Here is a 13,813-nt window from a genome sequence, read left to right as displayed (position 1 = left end):
GCGACGGAGGATCAAGCATCTTGTCGGCGTTGGAAATAAACGTGGGTAATGCATCGTCTTGGGCCCTTTGGCAAAGGCGAACAACAAAATCCGCATTTTGGATGGCAATCCTAAGGAGCCATCATTGTATAGAACAGCGATCAAGCGTATGTACTTTCTATTGAAATCTCGCAAACCAGAAATATGTGCCAAATCGGGCCCCGTCAGGGCAAGAGGGCAGGCCTATCATCATGAGCTCGCCACCCCATGTGAGGAGGGTCGCGTTGCCTCGGTCTACTTTCTAAGGATCTGTTCCCCCTTTTTTCAACTCGAAGCCGCCTCCCGCCACGTCCAGTCTTTGCACTCAAAGTTTGCGTAACACCAAAACTCGTTGCTGAGCCCTCGCTCGTGGCTCGGCTCATATGTGACGGTTCTGACACCGAGGGGCTTGTATACCCTGTTCACCAACTCAGCCATGCGCTCGCCAGTGCTGACGATGACGCGGCCCTTTTCGGCGACATCCGGCTTCATCATCCACCGGACCGACATGGCGGCTGGAGATCAAAGGACTTTAGCATGGAGGCGTTCTTTCTTCTACTTGAATCCCGGGAGGAGGGGGTTAAGCTTACTCTTGGTCTGGCAGTCCTCACTGAGGAATGGCGGGTCGATGACGAAGCGGTCTACGACACCCTTGAGCTCACTCGGGAGCTTGAAGGGCTGCGCAAAGTCGTAAAAGACGAACTCAGGGAAGACGTTGAAGCGGTTGTCGTGTTCCAGCAAAAAGACCTTTGGCCGGGCCTCGCTCTCGTCTCGCGTAGTCTGCAGAGTAGTCAATTTATCGTCCAAAGACATGGCGAATCGCCCCTTATAGCGGTGCTCTTACCAGGATATTATGCAGAGCAACAAATACACTGGGCGCAGACACAATCGCAATCGTGGTATCCGCATCAGCGCCCTCGAGGAGTTGCCTCGCCAAGAAACCCGCCGTCTCGTCAGAATACTAAGGGAACAAAAACAAAATCTCAAGTCAGAATTTTGTGCTTCCTCTTTTCCAGAAACCCTTGGAAAAAAGCGCATTGCTTTTCTGCGTGCTGATGAAGGTTCCTCCTTACCCAAAATTGCGACTTATTCCAGTCCTCCATGAACGCCGCCATGGATATCGGTGCCTTCCTGGCCGCATTCGCCTCCGCTAGTTCCTGGAGCCTCTCAAACTCTTTCAAACGGGCATCCTCCTCGGCCTTGAATTCGGCCAGCGCCGCCAACGCGTGCGAAGAGAGAGCACTGTCGGCGCAAAGAAGAAGAAGTGTTAGTCAATACTGTGCCACTTGTCCGGTGGAGACGGGGATAGTTCGAATTTTTCGGTTCTTTGGAGCTGGCTTACAGAGGCTCGTCCTCGCTGTCTGAGATGCTCATCTTGACTGTGTTTTGACGAAAAGTTTTAGTGAGTTTGGTGAGCAAAGGGAAAAGAGAAAGTCTGCATGTGAGCCAGCCGCGAACGAACAAAGTTTTATGATAACGACTGCAGTGACCAAGAGGGTTAAAATGTAAGAGGAAAACTGAGTCGCAACGTGAGGTGAAAGGACTGCTAAGTCTGTGTCAAGGACCCAGTTTGAACTGTCAGAAACTACACTGTATCAACGAATCAGCTTTGACATTGCAGACATACCAACTGATGCCAACACCACGGAGCAAAAACCACATTGTAGAAAGTTCGCACATTTGAGAGATGCTGTTCAAACTGTACATGGATTCCTCGACTTTTGCAACTCTGTCTAGCTGACTACTTATATACACTCTAAACGACTTGCTTGCCCAGAATCAAATCCCTCCAACAAATGAAACCCAGGCTTACTCGTCAAGAACGTGCAGGTACTTGCGCTCCTCCTTCTTCTCCTTCTCTGTTGCAGGGGGTAGGTCGTAGAAGTTGGCACTGCGGAAACCTTGCTATAAGGAAGTCAATACACGTTACTCTGATAGAGAAAATCACGGGCGTCCTTACCAGGTAATGGTATGTGAACTTGCTAATGTCACCGGGCTCGATGCCGAGGTCCTTGAATGTCTTGGCGGTCTCGTCGATGTCCTGGTCAATGAATTCACGCTCAACTTCGTCGGCAGACATGGTGTGCCACCAGAGGTACTTGTTCAGGAGACCGGCGATAGGCTTGAGGACAGCCTTGGGGAGGTTGATGTGGCGGCGCTTCTTGAAAATCTCACGGTCGGCAAACTCGGCAATCTCGGCCATCGAGTATTCCTTGGGGCCGTAAAGCTCGTAGGTCTGACCTGCTGTGCTGTCGTCGTAGAGCATGACCTCGAGAGCCTGGCCAACGTCGATGGACTGCAATTGTTAGGTCTTACGCAAGGTAGGCATCATTACGCAGAGCTTACGTGGACGGGCCTGAATCTCTCTTGCATGTTGTTGGCAGTGAAGAGGTTCATGACGTTAGCGAGCTTCAGAAGGAGGTTGTCTTCGAAACCGAAGACGGGCGCCGGCCGCACAATGGTGGTCTCGGGGTAGATGCTGCGAGCGACTTGCTCGCCACGGGCCTTGGTGCGGAAGAACTCGGATGTTGACTCGAGGTTGGCGTTGTAACTGGAGACGTGGATAAAGCGATCGACATCGTACTTGGCAACAGCCTCAGCTATCCGCTCAGTTCCCTCGACATGGACATCCTCGAGGGAGTAGTTCCTAGGCGTTTTCTTAGCCATCGATCTTCAAATGCCCCTCGCTTCATAGACCTACTTGGTGGGGTAGTCACGGCCGACCAGGTTGTAGACAACATCGGAATGTCTAACGCTCTCTTCGATCGATTGGGTGTTGTAGAGGTCGTACTCCTATAGCCATCTCATTAGTCTTCCTAGACTTCAGTCCGCCGCATCGGAAGGGAGACCGTACAAGGAAGACGACTCGGCCAAGGTCACCAGAGACCTTCAAGTGGCGCTTGGCCATCTCCTCACGGAAAGGGACGATAACGGTGCATCCTTGGCGAGCTATTGGAATCGATCAGTATTGCAGTAAAAGTTCGTCGTATGTGTATCGTCGTACCGAGCCTGTTCACGATGTATCGTCCAACCTGTCCCGTTGCGCCGAAAACCGTCGCAGTGTGTCCTGTAATTCAACCTTAGACAAACGTCCCGTGATCAATTCGTTCGATCGGTTCATACCACCAAGAGAGTGTCTGTATTCAGAATCGAGTCAGCAACGTCCTATAGAAACGCAATTGATTGGCATGCCTACCTTCCGCCCTGGGTTCGCAGGATGGGTTTGCCTGTACGGGTGATGGCAATATCGGAGATGGGCCTGCTTCTCAAGGCATTGTGCGCGACCTTCTGGGTCGACCGCACGGCGGTTTGAAAGGAGGCCATTTTCGGATATCGAGGCTGCAACAAATAAGTGCGGTGGCCCCTCAATTGACTCGCAACTGAACGCTTCTTGACCGGCCGAAAGCTCCAAAGTCGCGAGCTTCATCCAGAATCCCGGACGGAAGGTGAGCAGGTCACGTGGAAGCAGGTGCACGGCCCATTGCATGGTCATAGGATCGGAAAAACAACTATTGGTTATCCTATCCGGGAGTGGGTCCTGTCCAGAAGCATCCGAATCGGTGCTGCGCTACGTACCTCTGTACCTTAGCTGACTGACCAGGCTGCTGGCTAGCCGCGTTATGTGCATCGCCCCTCCGGAGCTGCTACTAACAGCTGCTGTTGCTTGCATTCATCAACACCATTCACACAACTACCAGACGAACTCCCCGGCATTTTCCACGACGAAAGTCCGCCCCTGAGCCTCAATCCCTCTGCCCCTGAAGCTGCAATCTGAGGAAAGAACTGCCATCTGGTCTTTCTTCAACGATTCTGTCGTCATCCTGAACCCCTCCGAAGCTCACACACCCACCGACCGAGACCTCCCACCAAGATGAGCGCCGACGCAATTCCCGACTTCCTGGCGGAGCAGCGCGACGAGGCCCCTGAGGAACTTCAGCACCTCGTTCTGGAGTTCGAAAACTACTGGGAGAGGAAACTCTGGCACCAGCTCACCGATGCCCTCGGCCAGTTCTTCAGTCACCCGGGCAGCAAGCCCCAGCGACTCTCCTTCTACAAGGTCTTCATTCTCAAGTTTGCGGATAAGATCAACCAGCTTAAGCTTGTCGACTTGGCATTGAAGGCTGCCACCGAATGCTCCGGTAAGGCTTAGCCACACAGGAGTTAGGAGAGGGCATGAAACTGACGGGGTCGCTATAGATGATGAGGAGCGCCTCACATTCCTCCAAGGAGTCGCGAAGAAGGTAGACAACGAGAACTCACAGGATGCTTTGGTATACGCTTCCGTCGCTGTTGCCAGAGTAAAGCTGGATCTGGAGGATATGGATGGCGCCCGCAAGGACCTCGACACAGCCGAGAGAATACTGGACAGCTTCGACTCCGTCGAGACGATTGTCCACGCAGCGTTCTATGATGCGAATGCCAACTACTACCAGGTAAGCACTTCGCCCACCTTCCCCAAGCAAGTACAGGACATTTGCTGATGTGGTTTCCAAATTCAGCGCAAGATGGAATTCGCAGCCTACTACCGCAACGCCCTTCTCTACCTCGCCTGCATCGACATCAACTCCCTCACACCCCAGGAGCGACACAGGAGAGCGCTGCACCTCAGCATCGCCGCATTAGTCTCCGACACCATCTACAACTTTGGTGAGCTGCTGTTGCACCCCGTCCTCGACGCCCTCAAAGGCACGCAGGACGAGTGGTTCCGCGACCTCCTCTTCGCCTTCAACCGCGGCGACCTACAGGGCTTCGAGGCTCTCTCGGCCCGCATGCGGGCCAAGCCTTTGCTCGCCGAGAACGCCGGCCACCTCCGCCAGAAGATCTACCTCGCGTCCCTCACCGAGGCCGTCTTCCGCCGGCCGCCCCACGACCGTGCCATGTCCTTCGCCGATATCGCTCAGGAGACTAAGGTTCGTCCCAACGAGATCGAGCACCTCATCATGAAGGCCCTCAGCCTGGGTCTGCTGCGCGGCAACATTGACCAGGTCGACGAGGTGGCGCACATCACTTGGGTCCAGCCCAAGGTGCTTGATATGAAGCAGATTGGCAACATGCGCCAGCGGCTGCTCGACTGGGACTCGCAAGTCAACCAGCTTGGTAACTGGATCGAGACCGCCGGCGGCGACGTGTGGGCAGCTTAGTGGACAGCAGAGGATACCAGGGTTATGGGCGGAAAGGAAAAACTATGCCTGTAATAAAGGTCTACGGTGGCGGACGGGGAGACCAGTGTACACCACTAGACTTAGAAGAGGAATGGAATTCGGCCTCCAAAAAAGGGCCGTAATGATTTTGATGACAATGCTATTGCCCCTTTTCCCGATGCGATAATTCTAAAAGCTCAAAACGTTTTTGGTAATTGTCGTTCCTTAAGCTCCGCCAGGAATCATGCTGTCATACAGACTACGTGACCAACACTATTAGTATCTTATTTGTCTTTATATTCTACCTTTGCTGGCTGCTCGGGCGGTTCTCAATATCGTTTACATGGTATTAGTACACAGTATCAGTAGATACTCTCACTGTCTCAATAGACTATCTATTAGTATCTTATATCATGCACTCTTTGACTTGGCTGTAGGTTGTCCCAGCACAATGACGGATCCCATGAGCCATGCAGGCCACCACACGCCCCAGATAATGACAGGTGTATACATGCCCCAGACATCCCAACCGAAAGCCGCTTCCTTGAGGACCTCGCCGATACTGATACCAAAGTACGACGAGACAGAGTACAGCGCCGCCGTCGGGGAGGCGAATTGGAGAAAAGCTGCGCAGGCCCAGCGAACGGCCGCGTGGTTTGGCCACGGCCGCATGAAGGACAGCGGGCTGGCCATGACACCGACAAGGAAGGCGAGAGAGAAGTTGAGGGTCGCCAGAGCTGAGAGAAACATGCCGAGCAGGAGGAGGGAGAAGGACTTGATCAGCTGGTATTGCTGGACCGTAGGGTTGTACGTGGATTTCAGGAGCGAGGAGATGAAGAAGGGCAGGGCACAGTTGGCGAGGGCGAATGCTGTGTATGCGCTAGCGAGCATCTGTGGGGTTGTAAAGTGAGCATTTGAATCTTGGTTGAGCCGAGAATGGGAAGGAGAGCTTACGTTTGCAGGCATATGATTGAAGATGTACAATGGCACGACACCGAGAAATTGACAGACGGCAACGAGACCCAGAGGAAGAAACAGATCACGTTCAACGGCGGGAACAGAAGGTGACGACGTGTTCGTTTCCTTTGCGGTTTCGAGTACCTCCATAGACGCAGTGCCCTCCTTCTCGGATTTTACCACCGAGTTGGGCGCAGCTGACGGCTGATCCTGGTGGCCACTCTTCACCCAGAGAGAGATCGCAGTTATGGTGAAGCTGGCGGCTAGGATCATGGCACTTGGCAGGTACGTGCCAATGCTCACAAACCTCTCCTTCTGCATGAGTAGGTAGAAGAAGAAGCTCTGGTGGAGGTGCTCAAGCAGGTTGTTCAAGCTGCGGAAAGTTCCTTCGACAAGGCGGCCCATTCCCATTTCATCATGCCACCCTTCACCGAATGGTTGCAAAGTTACGGCATCCACGTGGTAAGGGATGAAGCTGCTATGCGGACCAGAGGCGTGGCCGAGCCCCTGGTTCAACATGCCACGAAGCATCGTGAGGAGTCGGTCCCGGTACTTGTCGGAGTGCGACCACATCTCCTGAATGGCAGTGCCCATGCCCATCTGTCCACCTGCGATATTAACGACGGAGTTGATGAGATCCAAGTTGGGGAGCTGGCCGTTGATGCCGTCGTAGATGATATGGATGGACTCGAAACGGTCTTCCTGCGGATAGTCGATGGCGATGGCGCCCTGCAAAGCGCCAGACTTGAGTGGAAGCGAGTTCACCCTGGAAGAGTCGTGCGAGTCGTGGTATGCGTCGACCCATGCCTGAGTGCCCGTTCTACTGTCAGGAGGAATGACGAGGATGATATCCTTGGACCAGAGGGACCACCGCTTGAAGTACCTCGCCAGTGTCAGCGCCAGTGGCAGGCCGTTCTGGTTGAACTTGTCGTCGACCGTTTTCCAGGCTGCGATGAGCACAATAGCCTCCGTGGCATCGCCTCGAGGAGCTTGAAGAATGGCGTAGATGTTCTCTCCGGTGTATACGTCGCCGGCGGATTCGTATGTGTAGTTTTGGCGGCCGACCTTCAAACCAACGCTCTTGAGGATGCCCTCGAGCTTATCATTGATTCTATCATGTTTCAGTGGTTAGCCCAAATCGTAAAGCAGCCGTAAGGATACAATTGCGGTGCACCATACTCGTAATTTGACTTGTCCCTAACCGAGTTGACCTCATGCTTATACGCCCTCAGCACATGCTGATCACTTCCACCGAAATACGTGTGCACTTGACCCGGAAGCAGCGCATTCTCGGAAATGTAGGTTCGTCGTGAATAGTCGTTTAAAGGCAAGAGAAATAGCCATGCGATCCCACCAAGAATGCATGCGAGCGAGATGTAGGGCGGGAGCTTGAGGATGCGCGGATCGCGACGCAACGACAGTGCCGAAGCTGGACAGATGCGATGTCAAGTCAGCTACAACAGGGGTAAGAGTAGAGGGGGATCAAGGGGTTCTCTTGTTTGTTCTCACAAATTAGTCGCGACATAACGGAGGCTGTTGTTCTGCAGCTCCCGAGAGCTGCACAATCGCACAATTAGTTCGTCTGTGCTGTGCGGTGACTTTGCGAAAGGACAACCGTCATCTTTAAAGATGGGTTGTAAGGGCGTCCCGGGGATGGAGGCGGAGCTGTGTTGGAGGTACAAGTGACAGGAGTCCCCATATATTCATTTATCCGGGCGCGTCCCCTCGCGTTCCATCCCCGAGTTTAGCTCAAGCTTCGGGCGACTCTGCCCGCCAAGTGCTACCTGGACTTTTTAGTGGATTCGGTACCACGGAGGCACTAATCCCCGTCTTTTGTGAGCGGTGAAGCAACTTTTCTGCGGCTCACCACCAGAATTCTGCCCCGCCATCGCCATCTCGAGTCTCAATTTTGGGATTCTGCCACCCTCTCCAATCGATTCCCGACGCAACTGCGACACCTTACGGACCATAAGCGCTTTCTCTCGTCGTACACGGCGAACCAGAAAAATGGGCGTCACCAACAAGAAAACTTTGACCAAGACACGAAGGAAGACAAGGTAAGGGATTTTGCAGGAGCAAACCGAAGAAAAACTATAGGTCGTCTTTCGGTTCCTAACAAAGCATACTATAGGGATGTCGACCAGATCAAGGCCGATCTGCGCTCGCCGCGCCATCTCCAACGTTTCACGGGATCAAAAGCAAAGGAGGATCTTCCAGGACTGGGTCAGCATTATTGCATCGAATGCGCCAAGTGGTTCGAGACCGAAGTCAGCCTCGTAGGCCACCGTAAGGGAAAGCCTCACAAGCGCAGGTTCGTCGTCTCCTACTACACTTTCATGCCTCCGCTTGGCCTATATGTGCTCTCGTCTGTTGCGGCCCCGCTAACCTAGTCATTTCCAGGGTCAAGCAGTTGAAAGAGGAACCGTATACCCAGAAAGAGGCAGAGGCCGTCGTCGGCATTCGAACAGACGACAAAGGTCCCAACAAGGGAGGACCCGAGAAGGCCCTCGACCAGGAGATTGAGATGGAGACCTGAGATGCGCTTGCCTCCTGCCCACAAGTCTACCGTGGCTCAAGAGTAGACGCTAGATGATACCCTTTCACGACATAATGTACTGGAATTGCCATCCCCCCTTTCTCTTTACTGTGCCCTGAAGGGCCGTGGTCGGGAAGTTGAGATCCAGCTTGCGATGGCTCGGGGCTCAAGGCAAGCAAGCGGCGGCGGCGATGATGCCACCAGTGAGGTTCTACAGCGGGCATCTGTTGTAGCACTTTCACCGGATGCCACGGCCGCGTGGTCTGACGATCCCGGTACCCCGGCCTCTCGTTGTCTCGGAGCCTCCGCGGCCTCCCGCGCGACCACGCGTTGTGCCTCCACGTGTAGAAGGTGCCGGCACACGGGAACCTCTAGTAGCTGTGCTGGGGGTCTTGTATTTCGGGGTTGGCTTGGAGGAGGCGGGCGGGTTTTCAACGAACGAAACGTCAGTGGTCCTGTAAGTGATTAGCAGGATGCTTGCGAAGCCTCCAACGTAGGAATCTAGGGTATGGATCAGTACATAAAAGTCGTCTCGCCATCAAAATCAGTGCTAGGCTTTTCAAATGCGCGAGGAATGCCTGTGAATGTGCATGTTAGAAATACCATCAAGGTTACACCAGAGATTGTGTAAGGGCTCGTACCTGATCCTGCGGCTGCGTTCATCTCTTCCTGCAGCTTCGCCCTCTTGAAGGACTCGGGAACAGGGCCCTAGAGAGGATAATGAGGTAAGATCAGCATTGGCTAGTGCGACAAAAGATAGCTGATGGAACAATCGCACCTCTTGGAAATCGACGCAAAAGGCATTCATGTTCAGGCCGTACATGAAACTCGCAAAAGATTCGCTGAAGCGCGCCAGACTCTCGTGCATCAGTTGGAAGTGCATCATATTGGCCTCAAGGTCGGCCATGGCATCCGAGAGCTCAGCAAAGGCGGGCTCAAAGGTGTTGAGGGGAAACGACTCGCCGCCGCCGTGAACACTATCTCTGGCGGACTCGCGAAAGGAGGATCGCGAAGAAGGGCGCAGAGGCGTGGTCGGGCGCATGGGGGTTGTCGGACGGGAGTTGCGCGTGCGCGAGCCGGATCGCTTCTCGTGGGCGTTGTAATCTGCCATGATGGGTAGTGGAAGTGGAATTGAGATGTACTGTGTGCAATACTTTGCGTTGGGAACTCGGCGAGAGAGACGTCGTCAGATTCTTCGGTGTCGATGGCAGCTGTCGGTGTAACGCGGGGTGTCGAAGTACCTTAGTTGTGGGGTAAGCTGTGGTTGCTGGTTGATGGAGGTTCAAGTGAAAGTCAACATCAACAAACCCGACGGCTTTGGTGGCCCAACGTGAAGTACAAGGCACCTCAAGGCTGGAGTCCCGGACTGCGTATCGTTTTTTTATTTTCCTGGCGGGGTTCAATCTTCCCAGGGCAAGGCCCCACACTCAGCGCAAACCAAAACTGCATTTCAGCACGTGTACGGAGTAGGGGCTTCAAGAAATCGCCCGTCATCTCTAAAAGACCCCGGCAGACAGCTGGTCATCAGGCGGGATGACGCAAATTTGGGTTTCCTCAGGCCCATCCCAGGTACTCCTTATTGAAGCTTGGGCAGGCTTTTGTCCTGGAGTCAAGCTACCTACGTTCCACGTTCACCCAAGGTATCGAGCGCGTCTCGCGTGACTCGGCCCCGAAGTTCCATTAAGGTAAGGTACCGCCCATGGGGCACCTCACCTCGCGTTCGCTCAACCAGGGAGGGGACACGCACAGGTATGGTAGAGTAGGTAGGAGGTACCTGGCGTCCCTGCCTCATCGCGTCCGACGGGAGGTCGCGTGGCCATTTCTGATGATTTTGGTGGACCTGTTGTAATGAGGAAGGTACGGATACAGATACCAATACTCGCACTCGCACTTCCCCTGCCACCCTGAGGCATCTTACGGATTCGAATACGGCGTATTTTATTGTGCTCGTTTACGGTTTACGATTTACGGTTCACCACACTTCAGCGTCCATGTTCACCCTTTTGCAAACCTGAACAACCAGAATCGATCACCACGTTCCATTTCACCACCTCACTGCACTGCAAAAGATTGCACGCATCAAGCCCCCCGCTCCCAACGACATCCCACCTCAACCTACCCATACCTTACCCCTCCTAGTCGGTGTCGGTCTCCTTGCTGGGTCCGCAAAGCTGTTCCTCTCCCACCACACCACGGCACCACAATAGCTCGCCAACTTCAAGGTACATTGGGCAAATCCACAGCTGACACCCAAGTACTGCAACAAAAGAGACCAACTAAGGCACCTAAGGTCCAACGGTACTCTTGGAATCTGTGCCAGTCCGGATCGCTCGGAAATTGAGCTACATATGCGTACACCAGTGACCAAGCTACCAACTCCGTGAAGTTTGAACAGCCTCCTAAGGGGTACCAAGTACAGTGCTCGACCCTCGCAACATTGCGCTTACCTATTGTCGCTGAGGTGTCGTCGTCCTCCTTGTCCGCCGCGTCTAAGCCTCCCTCAATCCCCGTCGCCCCCGACTTTCCTCTTTGCTCAAAGCTCCGTCCGCAACGTTGCCCCTCCGTCGCACATTCACTGCCCACGTAATAGACCCGGTCTCACTGCGTTATCCATCAACCTCTCTGTACCCGTACCTGGCTTCGACAGTCCTCTCGACTTTGCTCTTCTCGTCTTTCTGCATTGTTACTCCTTGGCCGCCAACCGCATAGACGCCAGTCCCTGAACTCTCCATCAGCCGCGTAACCAAAGTAGGTACCTACCCTAGTCTTTCCCCAATCCTCACAACCCCTCCATACCTTAACTCCCCTCCGGCGCATGTCAGCCACCCAGTCTGTCCCTCCCTCCCGTCACTTCAACCTCCGGCGCAAGCCATATTCCGGCCATCCGCGCATCACTCGGCTTGACTCTTTTTACCTTGCCAAATTTCCTCTCCAACCCGCCGCCATTTGCCAATGCACTACACTGTGGGATGACCCTGCTGACCCCGTCTCAGCACCACCAATATAGTCCGAAGCATTGACTGACGTCGTCGACTGATGCCGGTCTGTTTGAAACCACAAACCTCGGCTTTGCCTCGAATTTTCACGTTTTCGCAAAGCTCCCTCCAGTACGCTTCGGGGACTCGCCTTGCACAATTGCCATTGACTTCGCGGTTTGGACGGCAGCTCCTAGTCAGACCCTGTGTTCGGAAATACAACTGCCCCTCCAAGCCCTCAAATTACAGACGATTCCAACCACTCGGATCACCACAGTCACCGGGCCTCCCCAACCTCAAGAAACCCCGTGTTCTCCTCGAGTCACGGGTTGACATCGTCCTCTGCTCCATCGCCGTTGCTCTTGCGTGCGCATACGGCCTATTTTATCAGCAAATCACCGGTTCCAAACCTGACCCTCAACCAGACAACGAAATCGCAGAATCTCATCCATTAGAAGTCATGGCGACGGACATTCCCGCTGGGAGACCGGGTAATCTCACGCCGGAGCAGGAGGAAAAGTTGCGCCAGCTGTGGCATCTCATTCTGTCCTTGGGCGAGGAGACCAGCACCGCCGCTGCAGACAACGCATCTGCTAGCATAGCCCCGAGCGAAACGTCGGCTGCCGGAAAAGGCGACAAGCCCAAGAAGAAGCGCACTTCATTGTTTGGCCGCAAGGACAAGAAAGAGGGCGCCGCGACATCGACAGCCATTCCAGCTGGTATCAAGGAGGATGGCGAGGACAAATACGGTCAAACGCAACAGTTCAAGGAGGCTTTGGCCAACCAGAGTCCCGAAGCTTTGCGCGCTACGATATGGTCGATGGTCAAGCATGACCATCCCGATGCCCTTGCCCTGCGATTCCTGAGGGCGCGAAAGTGGGACGTTGAGAAGGCTTTCGTTATGATGATCTCCACGATGCACTGGAGATTGACGGAGATGAAGGTTGACGACGAGATCATGAAGAGTGGTGAGGCTGGTGCGCTCGAAGCTGCGCAAAATTCCGATCCCAAGATTAAGCAGTTGGGAGAGGACTTTATGGCCCAGGCTCGTTCAGGCAAGACTTTCATCCATGGCCTTGATAAGGGAGGACGCCCGATCTGCCAGGTCAGAGTGCGCATGCATAGACAGGGGGAGCAATGCGAGGAGAGTCTTGAGAAGTATACTGTCTTCTTGATTGAGACAGCTCGTATGGTTCTGGCTCCTCCCGTCGACACTGCTGTAAGTTTATCTGTGTTTTGGCGGTCTGGCTTGTGCTAACCTGTGCTAATCGGACAAAGACAATCGTTTTCGATATGACCGGCTTTTCACTGGCAAACATGGTTAGTCATCCCCATACAGCGCGACTTGATGGGATATTTCCTGACCCTTGCTCTAGGATTACACCCCTGTGAAGTTCATGATCAAATGCTTCGAGGCAAACTACCCCGAATCTCTCGGTGCTGTTCTGGTGCACAAGGCCCCGTGGGTCTTCCAAGGTTTGTTTCCCCCATGATTGGTCTTAAGTAACACAACTAAAGGATGACCAGGTATCTGGAAGATTATCAAGGGTTGGCTGGACCCGGTCGTAGCTGCCAAGGTCCACTTCACCAACAATGTCAAGGAAATGTCAGAGTTCATTGAGCCAAGCCACATTCTCAAAGAGCTCGACGGCCAGGAAGACTGGGACTACAAGTACGTGGAGCCAGTCGCCGGAGAGAATGATAAGATGAAGGATACGGCAACAAGAGACGCGCTTCTTTCTGGAAGGGAAGAACTGGTCCACGAGTACGAGGAGACAACCCTCCAGTGGATCAAAGAGGCCGGGACAGACAAGGAGGCAGCCATCAAGGCACAGCGGGAGGAACTTGCCCGCAAACTCAGGGATGACTACTGGAAGCTCGACCCTTACCTCCGAGCAAAGTGCGTCCTGGATCGGACTGGCGTTATCCAGGATGGTGGCAAGATCGACATGTACTCCAAGGGGGCACCTGCTCCCGCCACTCCCGCTCCCGCTGCAGCAGCTCCTACGCCGGCTTCCGCACCCGCACCCGCGCCGACTAACGGAGCTCCCGCGGTCGAGACATCGGCCGATGATGTAGACTAGAGACCGGCACAGCCGGCATTAGATTCACGAAGGACGTACACGCAGGTTATGAGAATTGATCGGGGGGATAAAAGAGGTTGAAAGAGCCAGGGACGTTGAATT

General features: G+C 54.0%; 7 protein-coding genes across 7 annotated transcripts; 3 read left to right on the top strand and 4 right to left on the bottom strand.

Moving 5' to 3' along the window:
* Positions 1-303: 303 nt before the first annotated feature.
* On the bottom strand, positions 304-1,392 carry CCOS01_11003 (uncharacterized protein; the record flags this gene model as incomplete). The annotated part of the gene is made up of 5 exons (XM_060459156.1): positions 304-533; positions 609-798; positions 863-979; positions 1,092-1,260; positions 1,361-1,392. The coding sequence occupies 5 exons, from the start codon at positions 1,390-1,392 to the stop codon at positions 304-306; spliced, it is 738 nt and encodes a 245-aa protein (XP_060309888.1).
* Positions 1,393-1,827: 435 nt separating this feature from the next.
* Positions 1,828-3,342, bottom strand: CCOS01_11002 (NADH-ubiquinone oxidoreductase 40 kDa subunit; the record flags this gene model as incomplete). The annotated part of the gene is made up of 8 exons (XM_060459155.1): positions 1,828-1,923; positions 1,979-2,314; positions 2,365-2,665; positions 2,720-2,811; positions 2,873-2,967; positions 3,023-3,085; positions 3,142-3,155; positions 3,215-3,342. 8 exons carry the CDS (start codon positions 3,340-3,342, stop codon positions 1,828-1,830), a joined length of 1,125 nt encoding a protein of 374 aa, XP_060309887.1.
* A 547-nt stretch (positions 3,343-3,889) lies between these two features.
* CCOS01_11001 (PCI domain-containing protein) lies at positions 3,890-5,159 on the top strand (the record flags this gene model as incomplete). Its single annotated transcript, XM_060459154.1, has 3 exons — positions 3,890-4,157; positions 4,216-4,451; positions 4,518-5,159. 3 exons carry the CDS (start codon positions 3,890-3,892, stop codon positions 5,157-5,159), a joined length of 1,146 nt encoding a protein of 381 aa, XP_060309886.1.
* A 411-nt stretch (positions 5,160-5,570) lies between these two features.
* Positions 5,571-7,641, bottom strand: CCOS01_11000 (uncharacterized protein; the record flags this gene model as incomplete). The annotated part of the gene is made up of 4 exons (XM_060459153.1): positions 5,571-6,050; positions 6,114-7,227; positions 7,296-7,545; positions 7,626-7,641. 4 exons carry the CDS (start codon positions 7,639-7,641, stop codon positions 5,571-5,573), a joined length of 1,860 nt encoding a protein of 619 aa, XP_060309885.1.
* Positions 7,642-8,123: 482 nt separating this feature from the next.
* On the top strand, positions 8,124-8,652 carry CCOS01_10999 (zinc finger protein; the record flags this gene model as incomplete). Its single annotated transcript, XM_060459152.1, has 3 exons — positions 8,124-8,173; positions 8,248-8,427; positions 8,517-8,652. The coding sequence occupies 3 exons, from the start codon at positions 8,124-8,126 to the stop codon at positions 8,650-8,652; spliced, it is 366 nt and encodes a 121-aa protein (XP_060309884.1).
* Positions 8,653-8,890: 238 nt separating this feature from the next.
* Positions 8,891-9,763, bottom strand: CCOS01_10998 (DASH complex subunit Dam1; the record flags this gene model as incomplete). Its single annotated transcript, XM_060459151.1, has 4 exons — positions 8,891-9,107; positions 9,173-9,230; positions 9,294-9,360; positions 9,431-9,763. 4 exons carry the CDS (start codon positions 9,761-9,763, stop codon positions 8,891-8,893), a joined length of 675 nt encoding a protein of 224 aa, XP_060309883.1.
* A 1,925-nt stretch (positions 9,764-11,688) lies between these two features.
* On the top strand, positions 11,689-13,711 carry CCOS01_10997 (CRAL/TRIO domain-containing protein; the record flags this gene model as incomplete). The annotated part of the gene is made up of 4 exons (XM_060459150.1): positions 11,689-12,846; positions 12,906-12,947; positions 13,004-13,103; positions 13,155-13,711. The coding sequence occupies 4 exons, from the start codon at positions 11,689-11,691 to the stop codon at positions 13,709-13,711; spliced, it is 1,857 nt and encodes a 618-aa protein (XP_060309882.1).
* Between the last annotated feature and the right edge of the window lie 102 nt (positions 13,712-13,813).

This window comes from Colletotrichum costaricense, assembly GCF_030867565.1.
Source record: "Colletotrichum costaricense strain IMI 309622 chromosome Unknown Scaffold_12.1, whole genome shotgun sequence".
Classification (NCBI taxonomy): domain Eukaryota; kingdom Fungi; phylum Ascomycota; class Sordariomycetes; order Glomerellales; family Glomerellaceae; genus Colletotrichum; species Colletotrichum costaricense.
The sequence above is the reverse complement of the archived record's forward strand: the minus strand, read 5'-3'. Positions and strand labels throughout refer to the sequence as shown.